Source organism: Rhinatrema bivittatum, chromosome 4 (assembly GCF_901001135.1).
Source record: "Rhinatrema bivittatum chromosome 4, aRhiBiv1.1, whole genome shotgun sequence".
Taxonomy (NCBI): Eukaryota; Metazoa; Chordata; class Amphibia; order Gymnophiona; family Rhinatrematidae; genus Rhinatrema; species Rhinatrema bivittatum.
Window position 1 is genome coordinate 86,807,723 of NC_042618.1, and position 22,156 is coordinate 86,829,878.

Sequence of the window (22,156 nt, forward strand, 5' to 3'; positions counted from 1 at the left end):
GCAGTTAGTATAGCTGTGTTTAAAAAAGGATTGGATAAGTTCTTGGAGGAGAAGTCCATTACCTGCTATTAATTAAGTTGATTTAGAGAATAGCCACTGCTATTACTAGCAATGGTAACATGGAATAGACTTAGTTTTTGGGTACTTGCCAAGCTAAGGGAAGTTAATTTGAGAAGTGGTAAGAAAACTTCTGGGGTCTCTGATTGGCTTCCCTGAACCTTATGTTCCAATGCTTAGCACATCTGAGAACTGTGTACATTCAAACTGTCGCTGTGGAGCAGCTTGTAAATAAAAGTCAGACCAGGTCTGCAGTCATTTCAGGTCTTCACAAAACAGAAGGTATTGGGTCCTGATTTGCTAAGGCTTTTCTCCCATTCTGGGTCTTTGGGGCGGGGGGTAGTGCATAGTAAATCAGGCCCTTGAATGCTTTTCTTTTGAGTGCTTTTACCTTTGCTTCATTGCATGAACTACATGACCTCCAGGTGAAGAGACCATTTCCCCTGAAGTACTGCTTACACTTGGTAAAGGGGAAGTCTATCAGGAGAGCAGAACTAATCCTGGAGAGCATATGCCCTGTTTCACTCTCTACTTTCCCAATGCATGTGTGTCACAGCATCACTTACCACTTTTCAGCCTCCTTTAGATCTTGGTGCACATTATTAGTGCTGCGTTCGTTGTCATTAAAGGTTCGGATTTTGGGATATGCTTCTGTGCCTGCAGCCGCTCCCATCATCTTCCTGTGGTAGGCCTCCTGAGCAGCCTGCCTATAGCACTTTCTATTGAAAGCGATTTCCTGTTTTACTTGTTGCAAGGCGTGCTGTAGGAAGCTCTCCACCTCTGTCCGCTCCTCTAGGATGTTTTTTGCCAATTTCTTCACTCGGTTCATTTCACGATCTTTCATTTCCAATAGCTTCTGCAGCTTGTCTATTTCGACATTTCCAGCTTGGTTCTGTACCAGTGCCTGCTTCTTGGTCCTATGAACTTCAGCCTCAAACTCTCTGCTCATGTGAGCAAGGGCTCTCTCTAGGCTCTCCACCTTCCTCTGCTGGCTCTGCAGCTGGCACTTCTGCTGGCTGCCCTGGAGAATCTTCTTCTGAAGCAACAGATCATCTGTTTCCTAAAACAAGTAACAAATACTTAGGAGACCCCAGCATTTCATTTTTTATCTTTATTTCTACCTCCTTGTGAAATGTAAATTGTTCCATTTATTTTAATTCTGCTTCCCATTTAGCCTTACAAAATGCAACTTATGCCTCTAAGTCTTCCATTAACAAAATCAGGGGCATGAACCCTAAAATGGCCAAAATTTAAGAAAGCTGAGATCTTGATGTCTGCCTTACCTATATATAAAATCTGTGCTAGAACTTTACTTCCGGGACATGCTGCATACCAATGGTCGCAGGCCTGAGCTGTCAATATCCCATAAAGTCATGTAGTAAGGCCAGTTAGCAAAAATGACTGCAAGCCTGCAATGGCACGAAGGCAAAGTTTTGGAGGACTCCCGAGGTCATCCTCCAAAGCAGACAGTGAAGAGCTAACACTCCTTGCCATTATCATCTGACTCTGCCCAGGAGGGGCTGGGACTACAAGGATTGTCTAGAAAGGATGTAACCTCATCTTCCTCTCTGACACCAGCACAATCACCTGTACAAAAACCAGCAGATTCAGAATGGATCCTAGAAAGTACTTTTCACTCAGCACACTATCAATCTGTGGGATCTGTTGCCAGAGCATCGATGTAGTCAAGTCCGCCAGCAAAGTGGCGTTTAAAAGAGGATTGGATAAGTTTCTGAGGAAATGTTCCTAAACCACTGTTGGTCAGGGAGATTAAAGAAAGCTCTTGCTATCCTTGGGAGTATTGGATCTACTTTATAGGATCTGCCAGGTACTTGAAATTTGGCTTGGCCACAGTCAGAAAGAGGATGCTGGGCTTCATGAACCTTGGCCTGACCCAGCATAGCATTTCTCACCGTCTAACTGTGTATATAAAGGTGAATTTTAAAAGAAATAATTGTGCCAAAAGGGCCACATATGCGTGTATGTGGCCCATGCCCAAACAACATATATTTTATAAAGGGATCATATACGTCTCCATATGTGTGTACACAAGATAAATAGAGCATATAAAAAAAAAGAGGCAGTCCAGGAGGGTTCCTGGGTGGGGCCAACATTTGCGTATATAAACTGCTATTGTATAAGAGATTTATGTGATTATGTTGCTATTTTATGAGATTTAAGTGTATCAGTTGCTATTGCATAAGAGATTTATGTGATTATGTTGCTATTTTATGAGATTTAAGTGTATCAGTTGCTATTGCATAAGAGATTTATGTGATTATGTTGCTATTTTATGAGATTTAAGTGTATCAGTTGCTATTGCATAAGAGATTTATGTGATTATGTTGCTATTTTATGAGATTTAAGTGTATCAGTTGCTATTGCATAAGAGATTTAGGTGATTATGTTGCTATTTTATGAGATTTAAGTGTATCAGTTGCTATTGCATAAGAGATTTATGTGATTATGTTGCTATTTTATGAGATTTAAGTGTATCGGTTGCTAGTTTATAAGAGATTTATGTGATTATGTTGCTATTTTATGAGATTTAAGTGTATCAGTTGCTATTGTATAAGAGATTTATGTGATTATGTTGCTATTTTATGAGATTTAAGTGTATCGGTTGCTATTGCATAAGAGATTTATGTGATTATGTTGCTATTTTATGAGATTTAAGTGTATCAGTTGCTAGTTTATAAGAGATTTATGTGATTATGTTGTTATTTTATGAGATTTAAGTGTATCAGTTGCTATTGTATAAGAGATTTATGTGATTATGTTGCTATTTTATGAAATTTAAGTGTATCGGTTGCTATTGTATAAGAGATTTATGTGATTATGTTGCTATTTTATGAGATTTAAGTGTATCAGTTGCTAGTTTATAAGAGATTTATGTGATTATGTTGCTATTTTATGAGATTTAAGTGTATCAGTTGCTATTGCATAAGAGATTTATGTGATTATGTTGCTATTTTATGAGATTTAAGTGTATCAGTTGCTAGTTTATAAGAGATTTATGTGATTATGTTGCTATTTTATGAGATTTAAGTGTATCAGTTGCTAGTTTATAAGAGATTTGTGTGATTATGTTGCTATTTTATGAGATTTAAGTGTATCAGTTGCTATTGTATAAGAGATTTATGTGATTATGTTGCTATTTTATGAGATTTAAGTGTATCAGTTGCTATTGCATAAGAGATTTAGGTGATTATGTTGCTATTTTATGAGATTTAAGTGTATCAGTTGCTATTGCATAAGAGATTTAGGTGATTATGTTGCTATTTTATGAGATTTAAGTGTATCAGTTGCTATTGCATAAGAGATTTAGGTGATTATGTTGCTATTTTATGAGATTTAAGTGTATCAGTTGCTATTGCATAAGAGATTTAGGTGATTATGTTGCTATTTTATGAGATTTAAGTGTATCAGTTGCTATTGTATAAGAGATTTATGTGATTATGTTGCTATTTTATGAGATTTAAGTGTATCAGTTGCTATTGTATAAGAGATTTATGTGAATATGTTGCTATTTTATGAGATTTAAGTGTATCAGTTGCTATTGTATAAGAGATTTATGTGATTATGTTGCTATTTTATGAGATTTAAGTGTATCAGTTGCTATTGTATAAGAGATTATGTGATTATGTTGCTATTTTTTGAGATTTAAGTGTATCAGTTGCTATTTTATAAGAGATTTGTGTGATGAGGTCACATGAGGAGGTGAGCCTGGAGAGATGCTAATCTCTAAGCTCCGAGCGCCAACTCTGCAACATCTGCATCAACATCCAGTGCTTATTTAAATCATTTATTATGAGTCTGCATTCCCTTCATGTCGATAGATCGTTACATGCAGCGATCTCCGGGGATCATGCCGATAAAAGGGGGAAAGAAATAAAGACCTGACTTAGGCAGGAACAGCAAAGATGGTGTCAGTGACAAGAGAATTGGGATCTTCAGTTACCGTTGAGGAACCAGACAACAACCAACAAGAACTGAACTACACAGTCTGGGTAAACGAATAAGCGTGGGGGTAACTTGCTTGATGCGGCAGTTACTACCCATACCCATTAAGCCTTACGATTTTTCGTTTGATGTAACTCCAACATTACTCTCTGCATCAATGGCAGGGGGTGGCAGGAAATTTGAATCAAACAGTTACCAACAAGGGCCCTGAACGTGTTGGTCGGTGAAACAGATAAATATGGGAAAATAAGTGTGGGAGTTTGCTGGGCAGACTGGAAGGACCGATTGGTCTCTTCTGCCGTCATTTCTATGTTTCTATGAGCCTATGGTGGCAGAGGTAACTAAAGCTGTGGTGGTGGCTCTATCAGGGAAACTTGCAGAAATATCAGACCAGATTGCTGATTTTAAAAATTCTCTTTCTGAACTTGGCCTCCGCCTCGATGTGGCTGAAGGCCACATTTCACTGTTAGATGATAATTCCATGGCACACGATTCTAAACTGAAAAAAATGGAAACACAATTATTTATTTATTTATTTATTTATAACTTTTTTTTATACCGAAGTTCAGGTAACAGAATTACTTATCACTCCGGTTTATATTATAACAAGTAGAAAACAATGACAACATATGTCTTACAATGAACAAGGGAGTGAACAACTTGGATAACATAACATAACTAGGAACAGTAGCAGTAAGCACTATTAGAGCGAGACTAGCGCATGGGGAGGGAGGTTTGCTAATGGGGGGGAGGGGGAAGGAAGGTTGTTCGTGGAAGGGGGGAGGAGGGAGAAATTTCTTATTGATGAGTAAAAACATGAGCATAGGTTCTGGACGTCAACAGTATGAAAACAGTCTTTGGGAGCTGTGGAAGACTAAGTAAGTTAAGGGAATGCTTGACCGAATAGCCATGTCTTATTATTGCCACATATATATAAGCCATGTCTTATTATTGCCACATATATATAAATTAGAATGATTTTCCAAATCATCCAGACAAAACAATTGTGTTTTGTAGAGTTCCATGAAAATGTTCAATGTTCCTTGTAATAAGCCCAGGTCGGACCACTCCAACCAGGGTAACTTATTGTTTCTTGTAAACCGGATTGATTTGTATTGTATACAGGAATTCCGGTATATAAAAATTAAAAATAATAATAATAATAATAATAATAATAAAATGTGGACTAATGGAATCTGCCTAATATCTTAGCAACATGGCTGGCAGAGGACCTGGAATTATATGATCTTAAGGATCAGATTATTTTAGAACGAGCACATCATTTGGGGAGTTGGCAACAGGGTGAGATGAGAGTCCAAATGGTAATTGTGAAATTCCATAATTTTATGCATAAACAATTTTGCAAGCATATTGAAAATGGCAGGAAATCCCTATCATTCAGCAAAAAATTAGAATTTTCCAGGACTATTCTCTAAAACAGTGGTTCTCAACCTTTTTTCGGCCGGGGCACATCTGACAGATGGTTCTCACTTGCGTGACACACTGAACATGTGACCGTCTCGGGGCAAAATGTAAATATACATTCTGCATCTTCAGGAACCCCCTCGACTCCCAAAAATGGGTGCAAAGCATAACTAGGGCATTACCCGTACAACTCACCATAAAAAAAAAGATATTCTGGATCTGATGACATCTCAGTAAAAGCAAAACAAACTCTCTTTACTGGCAAGCACAATACCCCTCCTTATGAAAAGACAGTAATTTACCACTACAAATATTTAACCAGGCCCTAAACACTAATACACCTCCTATTAGGAAAACAGAGCAAACCAAACTGCTATAGATACCCACTTAGAAATAATTGTAAAACTATACTAATAAATGTTACAAAACAGCTGAACAACAGAATAAAATCCAACAATTAAAAACTCATAAAAATTATTAAAAATTGTCCAAATATCAATAAAATATTTCAAAACAGCAGACACATCACATACTACCCAATAATTAAAATGGCAGTCAATGAAAATGGCAGTCAATCAAGAAAAATAAACTTAAAAAGCCACATTTATTTACCTTCTCCAGCAACTCTCTTACTCCTTTCTCTTGCAGGCCAATAGCACTCACCAGAAGCAGCAGTGGCTGCTGAAGCTCTGTCCTCACAGTCCTCTTCCTTAGGGCCCACAACCAGTCACAACCAGTCTCTGTCTCACACAGACCAGTAACTTCCCTAACTAGTATCTCTTCCTCACACACACACACACCAGTCACCTCCCTGACCAGTCTCTGTCTCTCTCTCTCACACACACACACACCTCCCTGACCAGCCTCTGTCTCTCACACACACACACACCAGTCACCTCCCTGACCAATCTCTGTCTCTCCCACACACACACACCAGTCACCTCCCTGACCAGGCTCTGTCACACACACACACACACACCAGTCACCTCCCTGACCAGTCTGTCTCACACACACACACACACACACCAGTCACCTCCCTGACCAGTCTCTGTCTCACACAAACACACACCAGTCACCTCCCTGACCAGTCTCTGTCTCTCTCACACACACACACACACACACCAGTCACCTCCCTGACCAGTCTCTGTCTCTCTCTCACACACACACACACACACCAGTCACCTCCCTGACAAGTTTCTGTCTCTCTCTCACACACACACAAACACCAGTCACCTCCCTGACCAGTCAGTCTCACACCCACACACACACACACACACCCACACACCAGTCACCTCCCTGACCAGTCTCTGTCTCTCTCTCACACACACCAGTCTCTCTCAATCACATACATGCTGTCACTTACATACAAGCTCACACATACTCTGTCACTTACAACCACACACACACTGCCACTCATGCACCACCCATTGTACCACACCCACACAAGCTCTCATTCATGCACCCAGGCACCCATTGTACCACACACACACACATACACACTGCCACTCATGCATCCAGGCACCCATTGTACCACACACATACAAGCTCTCACTCATGCAGCCATTCTACCACATACATACAAAGCTGCCACTCACCACCCAGGCACGCATTCTACCACACACACACACAAATCTGCCACTCATGCACCCATTCTACCACACACACACACAAGCTCTCACTCATGCACCTAGGCACCCATTGTACCACACACATACAAGCTCTCACTCATGCAGCGATTCTACCACATACATACAAAGCTGCCACTCACCACCCAGGCACGCATTCTACCACACACACACTCACAAATCTGCCACTCACGCACCCATTCTACCAAACACACACACACACACAAGCTCTCACTCATGCACCTAGGCACCCATTCTACCACACACACACACAAGCTCTCACTCATGCACCTAGGCACCCATTCTACCACACACACACACACACACACACACACAAGCTCACATGAAGCCTCTTCTCATTGTTTCACCCAATAAGCCTGGCCTCCACTTCTCAGCCGCCTCTGGCCTGACTTCCAGTGGCGTGCAACGTCTCTCCAGCCGCCTTCCGCGGTGCACAGGTCTCTCTACTCTTTAGCCACCGGCGGCAGCGTGCAGCATATCTTCATTCTTCAGTCCCGCTGGTGGCGGTGCACAGATCTCACCACTCTTCAGCCGCCGGCGGCAGCACGCAGCATCTCTTCATTCTTCAGTCCCACCGGTGGCAGCGCACAGGTCTCTCTACTCTTCATCCCTGCCCCTAGGGAGAAGGGAGGCACAAGCGGGGCAGTGGAACACTGGGAGCCGCTACACACCTGCCGGTGCTTGGTGACACACTGGTGTGTCGCGACACATCGGTTGAGAACCGCTGCTCTAAAAGTATGGTAAGAACAGAAGGAATTTGCCCCAATTTGTACCTCTCTTATTCAACAACAAAAAACACTTAGCATCTTCATATATGGCTTGAGGATTCATCTAAGATTTTTGAAGTCCTAGAAGTGGCGTGAAAATCTTTGGCTGTGATTTGAGAGATGGGCCTGACACTGCAGGCTGGTAAGGCAGTGGCATTTCTGCTATTGAATGAATTCCTGGTGAAACTGAAATATTACTATTTTTCAGTGCTTGGAGAACAGAGCTTTTCAGTGCAGAGAACAGAATTATTGTATGGGTGGACCCTTGGACAAAGGCAAGGTTGTCCCTGCAGGGAGGTGCCCTGCAGGTCCTTGCCATCGGCTGGTGGAACTGACCGGTGCGGAAACCCAACAAAACCTTCACCAATGCCAGTCCTTGTTCCCTGCAGGTTGAGCCCTTGGGTGCCAGGGCTGGCTGGACTTAGGTGCAGGTCTCTAATGAAGAAGGATCCCATGATGACAGCAGGTCAAGACATACCAAGGGTCTGGGCAGATGGCAATCAAGAAAAGTCCAGGAAGTGAGAAAGAGGTGAAGATGGGCGGCAATCAAGGCAAAATCCAGGAGACGTGCAAGTTGTCAAGAGTCAGTAAAGCAGTTCAGAAGGGAGGCAAGTCGAAGGAACGGAGTCAGGAACATGAAGAGTAGCAACCAGCTACTCCTAGGAGCTCAACCTGTTGCTGAGGCATCTACTGCAGGCCAGATAGGGCTTTAAATAGGGAAGCTGCAGTGACGTCATTGGTGGGCGGTAAGGGGGAGTTGAGGCAGCATCGGCGTTCCGGCCACTGCTTCGGGTTTCAGGTGAGTGCGGCCGGCTGTGGGATAGGCCCTTGGTTGGCCAAGTGTAATAGTACACCCTCCTCTAAATCTCCTCCCCCCCCCCAGGGATCGGGGTTTCCTAGGATGGGCTGCATGGAATGCTTGGAGAAGATTCTTATCCATGATGTTTAAGGCGGGCTCCCAGGTATTCTCCTCTGGACTGTACCCCTCCCAGTCAATGAGATACCCCCACCTTTTCTTCCGCATTCGGACGTCCAGGAATTCTGTCACTTGTCATCCTGCTAGTAGCGGAGATATTGTGACATCTGGCCTGCTGAATGCTGCTGCTTTAACTGAAAAAGGGCTTGAGCTATTTAGCCCCTGAGGCAGCTCCTGTGTGAGCGAAACTCAGCCAGAGTCAGGCAAGTTCTAATAAAAGTCCCTTGATACACCAATCTTCTTTGTTTCTTCGCTATTCAGCAATATTAGATCGGCTTCTACTCTCTCACTTGGTACACTTGGTCTTCTTCGGGATTCAGGAATCTTCCGAGTGGGCCAGGACAACACTGGGGGCTTGAGGAGAGAAACGTGAAATACATTGTAAATCTTCATGGAAGCAGGCAGCTGCAATTGATAAGTGACGGGCCCAATTTGGTGGGCATTGGGAAAAGGCCCGATGTAGTGTGGTGCCAGCCTCATAGAGGGTACTCTGAGCCGAATGTAGCGAGTACTTAACCAGACCCTCTCCCCACTCTTGAACTGTGAGGCAGGAAGTCAGTGGGCATCCGTCGCCTCTTTCGTTCTCAAGGCAGCTCTCTGAATCATTGCCTCCGTTTTATATTCTCTAAGTGCCCCTTTAACCCCTTGATCTTTCAATGGTCCAACCGATTCCCTTGCAGACTTTCTGCTTTGGATATTTACATTTAACTTAGCCAATGCTTATGCTTTATCCTGTTTTCTTCTGAAGGATCTTTCTTCCAATTTATTTATTTGTTTAAAATTACTTCTATGCTGCGCCCTCCACAGTTCAGGATAGTTTACAATAAAACATACATAAAATGAATGCTACAAATATACAGATAAAATAAATAAAACTATGCAATTATGATAAATATAAGAAAGAAAGAAAAAAATAGAAGGGAAGGAATAGAAGCAAGCCAGAAGGGAATGAATGAAGATCTTTTGGCTAAAATAGCCTCTTTCACTTCATCTTTTAACCATGTTGATAATCGTTTTTCCTTCCTTCCACCTTTCTTAATGCATGGAATACCTCTGGTCTGTGCTTCTGGGATGGTATTGTTAACAATGTCAATACCTGTTACCCACTTTTTATCTTTAGCTATACCTTTCAGTTCTTTATTAATTATTTTTATCATTATATCAAAGTTTCCCTTTTGCAAGTTTAGCACTAGAATCATGGATTTACATACTGTTCCTCTTCCAGTCATTAATTCAAATTTGATCATATTATGATCACTATTGCCAAGCAGCCCCACCACCGTTACCTCTCTCACCAAATCCTGTGCTCCACTGAGAATTAGATCTAAAATTGCTCCCTCTCTTGTCAGTTCCTGAACCAATTGCTCCAACGCACAAACTGTGGAATTTGTTGCCAGAGGATGTGGTTAGTGCAGTTAGTATAGCTGTGTTTAAAAAAAGGATTGGATAAGTTCTTGGAGGAGAAGTCCATTACCTGCTATTAAGTTCACTTAGAGAATAGCCACTGCCATTAGCAATGGTAACATGGAATAGACTTAGTTTTTGGGTACTTGCCAGGTTCTTTTGGCCTGGATTGGCCACTGTTGGAAACAGGATGCTGGGCTTGATGGACCCTTGGTCTGACCCAGTATGGCATTTTCTTATGTTCTTATGTTTTTTATTCCATACAGAAATGTTTTCTCTCTAGCACACCCTGATGTTTCACTTACCCAGTCAATATTGGCCAATGGTCAGATGCAATAACTGATTTTCTAAATTAACAGATGATGGTAGATTTAAAGATATACCCATGCATAGAGTTACTGACGTGTGCTGTCTGAGCAGAAAAGCGGTATGTACACCATTACCAGAGGCAAGTCACTGCAGAACAAGTCAGCCACTGGAGTTAATCCACAGTGATCTGTGTAGGCCAGTGAAGAAAGGGACCCCTTCTGGAAACAAATACTTCCTGACCTTCATTGATGATTATTCCAGAAACACGAAGACCTACCTCATAAGGCATAAATATGAAACACCGGAGAAACTGAAGGAGTACATGACAATGAAAAGCAATGAGTTCAATCATCCTTCATAAGGACAATAGAGGAGAGTATTTTGACAGGAGAACTCAAGCACACCTCAAATTGCAAGGGATCAAGCATCAGACAACAATGTCTTATGCACCCCATTAGAAACATGTAGCCAAGAGGAAGTTCTGCATGCTGATGGAGATGTCAAGGAGCATGCTGCTGGATATTAACCTTCCTGACAAGTTTTGGAGAGAGGTACTGATAATTGCTATCTGTAGAACCTACTGCTAACAAAGGCAAATGGGATGGCATCACAAGAAATGTGGCATGGCAGAAAACCTCACATGACTAACCTGAGGGAATTTGACTGCAAGGTCCATGCACATGCCCCAAAGGAAAGTGTTCCAAGTTGGTGGACAAAGGGAATACAGTTAGGATACAATGAACAAGGCTGATGATACAGAATCCTACTTCTCAGGACAGAGCAGGTGACAATAACCTGGAGAGTGCACTTCAACCAAGTACCCTCACTAGACACCATGATTTCAACAAGGTTCCCCTTAGTATCATCACTAAAAAGGGTCAAAGTAAAATCACAGAACAACTGGGTATTGCCACTGGTGGAAACCAAGATGGAGTTGCAGAACAACTGAATGTTGGGAACCCAGACAAGACTGTGGAGCAACCAGCTGAGACAAAGAAGGAGGAGACTCAGTCACCCCCCTCAGTCACACCCCTCCCATTCACTCATTTCATTTCTTACCCTCTCAGTCACTCAATTTTACTCCCATTATTTACATCTCAGTCACTCACCCTCTCCTTCCCACTCATTCATGTCCCTTCCATTTCACTTACTTACCTACTCACCACTTTTCCTTCCTTCCCTCTCTGTCCCTTCCCTTACTCAACACTCACAGCAGAGCTAGGCCTCTCTTTGCTGGTGGAGGATGGGAACACCGCCAACGTGACAACAGGGCCTCTCCTTGCCAGTGTGCTGATAACGGAGCCTCTCCTCACTGGCACAGGATGGGAACCAATGCACTGGGGCTCTCCTCTCCTTTCCCCTGTATAAGTGTTGCAATTGGCTCTTACAGCAAGCCAATTGCATCTTTATCCAGGATGCCACATAGCACAGACACTCACCTGTCTGCCCACCTTTGTGGAGAGAAATGTTTGGCTGTGTGCTTACCTCCTCCCCCTCTTCGGGTGCCGACGTCATCAGCAAAGGCCAGGACCCAGCGTTGTGTGATTCAGCATGTTATTCAAAGGGGACGGCATGAGCCTTTGCTGTTGATGTCAACACTTGGCAAACATCGCGGGCAGCACCTAAGGTTAATTTTTAAAAATTTAGTGGGCCAGATAGAAGTCAATGCCGAGTCTGATTTGGCCTGCAGGCTGTACTTTGCCCACCCCTGCTCTAGAACAGACAGCAGCACATGCACCAATGAATGTTTCCTCTTTCCACTCATCCTGATTCATCTTCTCAGGCACTTTGACTTCTATGTGCACTTTTTCTATTTCTATTTCTGCTTGTACTTACTGGCTTACGAACCATGTAGTGCAAAATTTAGCACCTGGATTTCATCAGGAACAGCTGTTTATCTACAGTGCCATAAATTAATAAATAAATAATAAAAATAAAAAGAATTGTGGGCCAGCTTTGTAGCACATTTATATTTTTCTAATAAACCTGTTTCAAATTTCTGAAAATAGAACAAACTTAGCAATTCTGTTCCTCAGCAGAAAGTTAGAGATATCCAGAAATTCCTCTGTGCTAGGGAGGAATGAGAAGAGATAAAGTAAAAGAACTGAAGATAAGTGGCCCCAAAATACAACAATCATAAAAACAGTGATCTGATTAGGTAGGAGAGAATGTAGGCCATGAGATACCACAGGCTGACATTAGATGTCAGAATAATACAGTAAATAGTACAATACACTTGGCGGTTCTAGGATGTTTTAATATTTGGAAGAAATTTGAAAGGGCTGGGGGGTGTCAAATTATCAGAAATCAAAGGTCAGCATAAATGATGAAAAATCCTGAAGTTTCAACCTGCTGCAATTGTTGCGAGCGTGCATGACGCTCAAGAGTAGACATGAGCATGATCTCTTGGGCCATGGAACAACCCCCAGGGTGAGGCTCCAAGGTACGCGCCGTAGTAGGCAAGGGAATCCAGGCATGGGCTGGACAAAAGCGTGGAGACTTGGAACACTCAAGCCTCTGTTGACCCTGCATGCACAGGAGTGAGATCCAGCAATGCAATGCTGGTCTCTGGGTAGCTTTCTAGCCCCATAAAATCCCTTTCGGGCCTACCACTTGGAACAGCTTGTGCATCAGGACAGATGGAGGATGATGACGGATGACGACTCTGGAACAAAGACATGACAAAGGCACTGGAGACCTGGATGAGATGAAAGCACTGGAGACTTGGACAAGACGAAGGCACTGAGGGCCTCTGGCACCGCTGCATGCCCTAGACCAGCGATTCTCAACCGGTGTGTCCCAACACACCAATGTGTCGCCAAGCACCAGCAGGTGTGTCGCATGCTCCCAGTCTCTCCCGCTGCTCTTCCTTCCCTGCTGCCGTTGCCGCCGGGCTATCAGCACGTTCAAACCCAGTGGAAACAGCAGCGGTGCTAGAAGAAGCAGTGGCACTTGCGGCTGGCCTTTTCTTCTTCCCGTGCCTGCCCCCCCCCCCCCCCATGACCCGGAACAGGAAGTGATACACAGTGCAGTGCGTGGGAAGGAGAAAGAGCCATGCTGCGTGGAAAAGTAGCAGCGGCCCCCAAGCAATCGAAGCAGCTGGTAATCGGGAAAGGAGACAGCAGCATGAGCCTCCCGTCGATGGGAGCCGATGGGAGTCGATGGGAGCCGATGGGATTCTTCTTTCTTGGCCTGCGGGGGCTGGAGGAGGAGGCTGCTGCAGCTATCATTTGTGCTCGGAGGGGGGGGGGGGGAGGAAGTGAGTGAGAGAAAGAGAGAGAAGTAGCCAGCCAGCCTGTTTGTAAGTGAGAGAGTGTATTTGATTGAGAGCATGTGTGTGATTGAGAGAAACTGGTCAGAGAGCTGGTGTATGTGTATGTGTGAGGGACAATGAAAGTGACTGCTCAGGGAGATGACTGATGTGTATGTGAGAGTGTGAGACATTGGTCAGGGAGGTGACTGATTGTGTGTGTGTGAGAGAGAAAAAGCATGGAAGTGAGAAATCTGGGTATGTGAGAAAGCATGGGAGTAAGAAGCCTGGCGTTGTGGGGTTGTGTGTGAAAGAAAGCATGGGAGTGAGAAGCCTGATTATGTGAGAGAGAGCATGGGAGTGGGAAGCCTGTGTGTGTGTGCATGCATGAGAGAGAGAGACTGGTTGGTAAGGTGACGGTGCGTGTGAGAGAAAGAGACTGGTGTGTGTGAATGTGAGATAAAGAATGTGATTCAGGGAATGAGAAGCCTGTGCACGTGGAGAGCGAGCATGGAAATGAGAGAGACTGGTGTGTGTGTGTGTGTGTGTGTGTGTGTGTGTAACAGAGAGAAAGTGATTATGGGAATGAGAAGCCTGTGCATGTGAAGAGAGTGAGCATGGGAATGAGAAACCTGAGTGTGTGTCAGACACAGCATGGGAGGGAGAAGCCTGTATATCTGAAAGAGAACATGGGAGTGGGAAGCCTGTGTGTGTGTATGCATGAGAGAGATCAGGTGACTGTATGTGTGTTTGTGTGAGAGAAAGAAAGTGATTATGGGAATGAGAAGCCTGTGCATGTGGAGAGATCAAGCATGGGAGTGAGAGCCTGGTGAGTGTGTGTGAGACAGAGAAAGTGATTATGAGAGTGAGAAGCCCGTATATGTAAGTAGAACACGGGAGAGGGAAGCCTGTGTGTGTGTATGGCATGAGAGAAACTGTTCAGGAAGGTGTCTGGTGTGTGTGTGTCAAAGACTGTTTGGGAGATGATTGGTATGTGAGAGACAGAAACTGGTCATGGGGGCATGACTGGTATGGTGTGTGTGTGAGAGACATGGGCCCTAAGGAAGAGGACCATGAGTATAGAGTTTAGCCACTACTGCTGCTTCTGGTGTGTGCTACGGCCTGCATGGAAGAGTAGGAGAGCTGCTGGAGGGGGTAAGTAAAGGTGGCTTTTTAAGTTTATTTTTCTTGATTGACTGCCATTTTAATTATTTAATATTATGTGATGTGTCTGCTTTTTAAAAATATTTTATTGGTGTTTGGAGAATTTTTAATAGTTTTTATGAGTTTTTAATTGTTGGATGTTATTCTGTTCATAGCTATTTGAAACATTTATTCTGCTTATTAGTATAGTTTTACAATTATTTCTGTGTGGGGATCTATAGCTGCTTGCTAGTTCTGTTTTTCTAATAAGAAGTGTATTGGTTTTTAGGGCCTGATTTAATATTTATAGTGTTGCCTTTTCATAGATAGGGTTGCTCCTGTTTGAGTGTATTCCATAATACAGGTGTAACTGTGTGCGGATTAGTTTATGTGCATTACTACAGATCCTGGGAGTATTTTAGGTCAGTTCTGTGTCTGTTACCGAGATGAGATATTTTACTAGCATGTAAGCGTGTGTATCAGTCTTATTTGTTGTGTTTTCTCAAGAGGACATGCATTGGTGGTAAACTGCTGTCTTTTCATAAGTAGGGCTATTGAGCCTGGAAGTAGAAGGACTTTGAGATGCTGTTACTGAGATGACACCAGAACCAGAATATCTTTTTTGTAGGGTGAGTTGTATGGGGAATGTCATAATTCTGCTTTACATCCATTATTGTGGGTCAGGGGGGTTCCCGTGGATGCAAACTGTACTTTTACATCTAGCCCCGTGACGATCATGGGTCAGTGTGTCATGCATGTGAGAACCATCTGTGAGGTGTGTCCCGACAGAAAAAAGGTTGAGAACCACTGCCCTAGACAACCCGAAGGCTGGTCGCGGACCATGGCTATAGCAATTCAGGCATTGGGCTCAGGATCCAGGTGGAAGCTAGAATGAGACTCCAAAGACTGGGAACAGGACTCAGGTTCAGAAACTCAGGTTCAGGTTTAGGATTCAGATTTTAAAATCAAGGGTTTGCCAATTTCTACAGGCATTTCATTCCTCAATACACTTGGCTGGTAGCACCTCTCACAGCACTTACCAGGAAGGGGGCCAACCCCAGACAATGGACACCCAAGGCAATAACAGCATTCAAAGACTTGAAACATGCCTTCCTCCAAGACACATGCCTGCGACATCCTGACCCCTCTCGCCCATTCATGGTAGAAGTGGATGCCTCTGACATGGCTGTGGGAGCAGTCTTGAACCAGTGCTTGGAGAAGGGGGCTCTGTTGCCATGTTCTTATTTCTTCCAGAAGTTCACATCCGCAAAGAAGAATTACAACATCGGAGACAAAGAATTCCTGGCCATCAAGATGGCGCTCGAGGGGACACAACAACCCATCAAAGTCTTCACCGACCACAAGAATCTAGAATACTTCAGTTGCGCCTAGCACCTGAACCCTCACCAGGCCCATTGGTCGCTATTCTTTAGCAGATTCAACTTTTCCCTCTGCTACCAACTGGCCTCCAAAAATACTCAGGCTGACGCTCTCTCTAGAGCTTTTGAGACACAGGATTCACCATCAGCTCCTCAGTACATCATCGACCCGGTGAAAGTTGTTCTGTCATGCAGGTCGCTCTTCCAGGGAAGACGGTGGTGCCCCTTCAACTCCAACAGAAAGTTTTGTCCTGGGCTCATGACTCCCTCACCACCGGACACCCAGGAAGAGCTCGGACACTGGAGTTGTTGCAATGCTATTACTGGTGTCCCCAAGTAGAATGGGATGTCAGGGCCTATGCCGATTCCTGTCTGACTTGCGCCCAACAGAAACCCCTAGCCGGATGACCATGGGGCCTTCTCCAACCACTACCTGTCCCTAAGGAACCATAGACCCATCTCTCCATGGACTTCGTGGTGGACCTGCCACCTTCAAATGGCCACCATGTCATCTGGGTGGTTGTAGATAGATTTTCGAAGATGGCCCACTTCACCGCTCTCCCTAAGCTGCCCTCAGCACCAGAATTGGCCCACCTGTTTACCCAACACATTTTCATCTACATGGTCTCCCACTGCACATCGTATCAGACTGTGGAGTTCAGTTCACAGGCAAATTTTGGGGCTCCTTGTGCAAGAAGTTTGGGATCCAGCTTGGCGTCACTAAAGCCTGCCATCTGCAGGGCAATGGCCAAGCAGAATGCACCAACCGAACTTTAAAAACCTTCCTTCACGCCTTTGTGAACAGCAGACAGGACGACTGGGTCTCCCTACTTCCCTGGGCCGAGTTCTCGTACAATTCGCACACCCATTCGGCGACTGGCTCTTCACCTTTTCTGGTGGTCTACGGTAGACAACCGTCCTCCTCCGCTTCCCACGCCTCTTTCAGTGCCTTCTCCGGCAGCGCAGCTCATTGCCCAACAACTGCTCGCCCTTTGGACTCACACACAGGACCACTTTCAACGGGCGGCCAAGGAAGCAAAAACGATGGCCAATAAGCATCGGCGGCCCACACCCCTTTTCAACCCCAGAGACCGGGTGTGGCTTAGCATCCTCCACATTCTTCTGCGAGTACTCTCGATGAGGCTGGCCCCCCGATACATTGGTCCCTTTCCCATCGCTGAACGAATTGGCCCAGTTACTTACCGCCTGAGGCTGCCTTCATCTTTAAGGAAACACAACAAATTCCACATGTCACTTCTTAAGCCTCTAGTGTTCTGCTGGCCATGACGGGAGCCCCTTGAACCCCAGGACTTGTCAGCAGAAGAAGAAATCTATCAACTAAAAGAAATACTGGATGTACAACGCTATCACAGAAAGTGGGAATACCTAATTGCTTGGGAGGGGTTTGGGCCCGATGATAGTCTAAGAAGTAAGATGGGAAAATTAGAATGTATAGCAGTGAATGATGACATAGACTTAATTGGCATCTCAGAGTCATGGTGGAAAGAGGATAACCAATGGGACAGTGCTATACTGGGGTACAAATTATATCGCAATTTCAGAGAGGAGCACTCGGGAGGAGGTGTGGCGCTTTATGTCCGGGATGGCATAGAGTCCAACAGGATAAACATCCTGCATGAGACTAAATACAAAATTGAATCTTTATGGGTAGAAATCCCTTGTATGTCGGGGAAGACTATAGTGATAGGGGTATACTACCATCCACCTGGTCAAGATGGTGAGACGGACAGTGAAATACTAAGAGAAATTAGGGAAACTAACCAAATTGGTAGTGCAGGAATAATGGGAGACTTCAATTACCGTAAACAAAAAAAGGGGACTGTATCTTAAATACAAAATATAGCCTAAAGTGACGGTGTCAGCAAGCCAGACGTTGTAATTCAATCCCGAATCCAACCGGACCTCTAATCATTCACCATCACTTCTAAAAAAAATCTTTAATTATTTTAATGTATAGCTTTCTTTTTGTATGTTTTTTTCTTTTCCTTAAAAATTAGTCATAAAGACTTATATAGTTCACTCCATTAATGACGTGAAGACGAGGAATAGTTGGCATTCTCTCAATGCTTAATGTGAAAAGACCGCCCAACACGGCCGATGTTTCGCTTAATAAAGCTTCCTCAGGGGCATCTAGATAGACATCAACATAGGAGTGTTCGCCTGACTTCAATTACCCCAATATTGACTGGGTAAATGTATCATCGGGTCACGCTAGAGAGATAACGTTCCTGGATGGAATAAATGATAGCTTTATGGAGCAATTGGTTCAGGAACCGACGAGAGAGGGAGCAATTTTAGTTCTAATTCTCAGTGGAGCACAGGACTTGGTAAGAGAGGTAACGGTGGTGGGGCCGCTTGGCAATAGTGATCATAATATGATCAAATTTGATTTAATGACTGGAAGAGGAACAGTGTGCAAATCCAAGGCTCTCGTGCTAAACTTTCAAAAGGGAAACTTTGATAAAATGAGAAAAATAGTTAGAAAAAAACTGAAAGGAGCAGCTACAAAAGTAAAAAATGTCCAAGCGGCATGGTCATTGTTAAAAAATACCATTCTAGAAGCACAGTCCAGATGTATTCCACACATTAAGAAAGGTGGAAAGAAGGCAAAACGATTACCGGCATGGTTAAAAGGGGAGGTGAAAGAAGCTATTTTAGCCAAAAGATCTTCATTCAAAAATTGGAAGAAGGATCCAACAGAAGAAAATAGGATAAAGCATAAACATTGGCAAGTTAAATGTAAGACATTGATAAGACAGGCTAAGAGAGAATTTGAAAAGAAGTTGGCTGTAGAGGCAAAAACTCACAGTAAAAACTTTTTTAAATATATCCGAAGCAGAAAGCCTGTGAGGGAGTCAGTTGGACCGTTAGATGATTGAGGGGTTAAAGGGCCACTTAGAGAAGATAAGGCCATCGCGGAAAGATTAAATGATTTCTTTGCTTCGGTGTTTACTGAAGAGGATGTTGGGGAGGTACCCATAATGGAGAAGGTTTTCATGGGTAATGATTCAGATGGACTGAATCAAATCACGGTGAACCTAGAAGATGTGGTAGGCCTGATTGACAAACTGAAGAGTTGTAAATCACCTGGACCGGATGGTATACACCCCAGAGTTCTGAAGGAACTAAAAAATGAAATTTCAGACCTATTAGTAAAAATTTGTAACTTATCATTAAAATCATCCATTGTACCTGAAGACTGGAGGATAGCAAATGTAACCCCAATATTTAAAAAGGGCTCCAGGGGCGATCCGGGAAACTACAGACCGGTTAGCTTGACTTCAGTGCCAGGAAAAATAGTGGAAAGTGTTCTAAACATCAAAATCACAGAACATATAGAAAGACATGGTTTAATGGAACAAAGTCAGCATGGCTTTACCCAGGGCAAGTCTTGCCTCACAAATCTGCTTCACTTTTTTGAAGGAGTTAATAAACATGTGGATAAAGATGAACCGGTAGATGTAGTATACTTGGATTTTCAGAAGGCGTTTGACAAAGTTCCTCATGAGAGGCTTCTAGGAAAAGTAAAAAGTCATGGGATAGGTGGCGATGTCCTTTCGTGGATTGCAAACTGGCTAAAAGACAGGAAACAGAGAGTAGGATTAAATGGACAATTTTCTCAGTGGAAGGGAGTGGACAGTGGAGTGCCTCAGGGATCTGTATTGGGACCCTTAATTTTCAATATATTTATAAATGATCTTGAAAGAAATACGACGAGTGAGAATCAAATTTGCAGATGACACAAAATTGTTCAGAGTAGTTAAATCACAAGCAGATTGTGATAAATTGCAGGAAGACCTTGTGAGACTGGAAAATTGGGCATCCAAATGGCAGATTAAATTTAATGTGGATAAGTGCAAGGTGATGCATATAGGGAAAAATAACCCATGCTATAATTACACAATGTTGGATTCCATATTAGGTGCTACAACCCAAGAAAGAGATCTAGGTGTCATAGTGGATAACACATTGAAATCGTCGGTTCAGTGTGCTGCGGCAGTCAAAAAAGCAAACAGAATGTTGGGAATTATTAGAAAGGGAATGGTGAATAAAACGGAAAATGTCATAATGCCTCTGTATCGCTCCATGGTGAGACCGCACCTTGAATACTATGTACAATTCTGGTCGCCGCATCTCAAAAAAGATATAATTGCGATGGAGAAGGTACAGAGAAGGGCTACCAAAATGATAAGGGGAATGGAACAACTCCCCTATGAGGAAAGACTAAAGAGGTTAGGACTTTTCAGCTTGGAGAAGAGACGACTGAGGGGGGATATGATAGAGGTGTTTAAAATCATGAGAGGTCTAGAACGGGTAAATGTGAATCGGTTATTTACTCTTTCGGATAGTAGAAAGACTAGGGGGCACTCCATGAAGTTAGCATGGGGCACATTTAAAACTAATCGGAGAAAGTTCTTTTTTACTGAACGCACAATTAAACTCTGGAATTTGTTGCCAGAGGATGTGGTTAGTGCAGTTAGTATAGCTGTGTTTAAAAAAGGATTGGATAAGTTCTTGGAGGAGAAGTCCATTACCTGCTATTAAGTTCACTTAGAGAATAGCCACTGCCATTAGCAATGGTTACATGGAATAGACTTAGTTTTTGGGTACTTGCCAGGTTCTTTTGGCCTGGATTGGCCACTGTTGGAAACAGGATGCTGGGCTTGATGGACCCTTGGTCTGACCCTGTATGGCATTTTCTTATGTTCTTATGTTCTTAAAACACTTGGGAGCCTGCCTCCAACATACTCGATAAAACACTTCTTTCTCAGTTTCACACCTTTCATCCTGAGAAGCCTGGGCCTTCTAAGAGGGGACATAAAAGGGGGGGGGGGGGGAATTGAAACATAGAAACATAGAAATGACGGCAGAAGAAGACCAAATGGCCCATCCAGTCTGCCCAGCTAGCCACGCAGTTCATCCATTTATTATTTTTTTTCCCACCCTTTATCTCCCTCCCACCCATCACTATTGGCTTCCAGCACCCTCCGGCCCCAACTCCCTTCCACCCCTCCACCATGCAGAGAGCAGCGCCGTATCCACATCCCAGTGAACATCCAGCTCAATCAGGGGTAGCAACCGCCGCAACAAGCAGGCCACACCCCTGCCCCATACTCTTACCCACCCCTGCTTGTTTGTTTCTTGTTTTTGTTTTTTTGGAGATGGCAGCCCTCTGTGAAGGCGGAACACCAACCACTGGCCACTGGCATCCCGCTCCGTGAATGCCTCTGTGGCTACTGCCGCTCCGTGCAGTGTTTTGCTGCCTCCTCTTTATTTACGCCCACTAGACTTGATGGATCCACAGTGTTTATCCCACGCCCCTTTGAAGTCCTTCACAGTTTTAGACTTCACCACTTCCTCCGGAAGGGCATTCCAGGCATCCACCACCCTTTCCGTGAAGAAATACTTCCTGACATTGGTTCTTAGTCTTCCTCCCTGGAGCCTCAGCTCATGACCTCTGGTTCTGCTGATTTTTTTCCGACGGAAAAGGTTTGTCGTTGTCTTTGGATCATTAAAGTTTTTTAAGTATCTGAAAGTCTGAATCATATCTCCCCTGCTCCTCCTTTCCTCCAGGGTGTACATATTTAGATTCTTCAATCTCTCCTCGTATGTCATCCGATGAAGATCCTCCACCTTCCTGGTCGCCCTTCTCTGTACCGCTTCCATCTTGTCTTTGTCTCTTTGTAGATACGGTCTCCAGAACTGAGATCCCCACCGCACGGGTATGAGTCCGGGTCCCCTCACCTTCACCGGTTGGAGGCCCGGCTCAGCCCTCTCCGTCGCCGCTCCCTACCGCCATCTCCTGTGGCCTGCTC

General features: G+C 43.9%; 1 protein-coding gene across 1 annotated transcript in view; it reads right to left on the bottom strand.

Moving 5' to 3' along the window:
• BBOF1 (basal body orientation factor 1) overlaps window positions 1-22,156 on the bottom strand; it is a 375,496-nt gene that overhangs the window by 93,943 nt on the left and 259,397 nt on the right. The window contains exon 8 of the mRNA XM_029597441.1: window positions 624-1,117. Within this exon, the coding sequence (XP_029453301.1) occupies window positions 624-1,117 (494 nt within the window). The remainder of the gene's footprint in view (window positions 1-623; window positions 1,118-22,156) is intronic.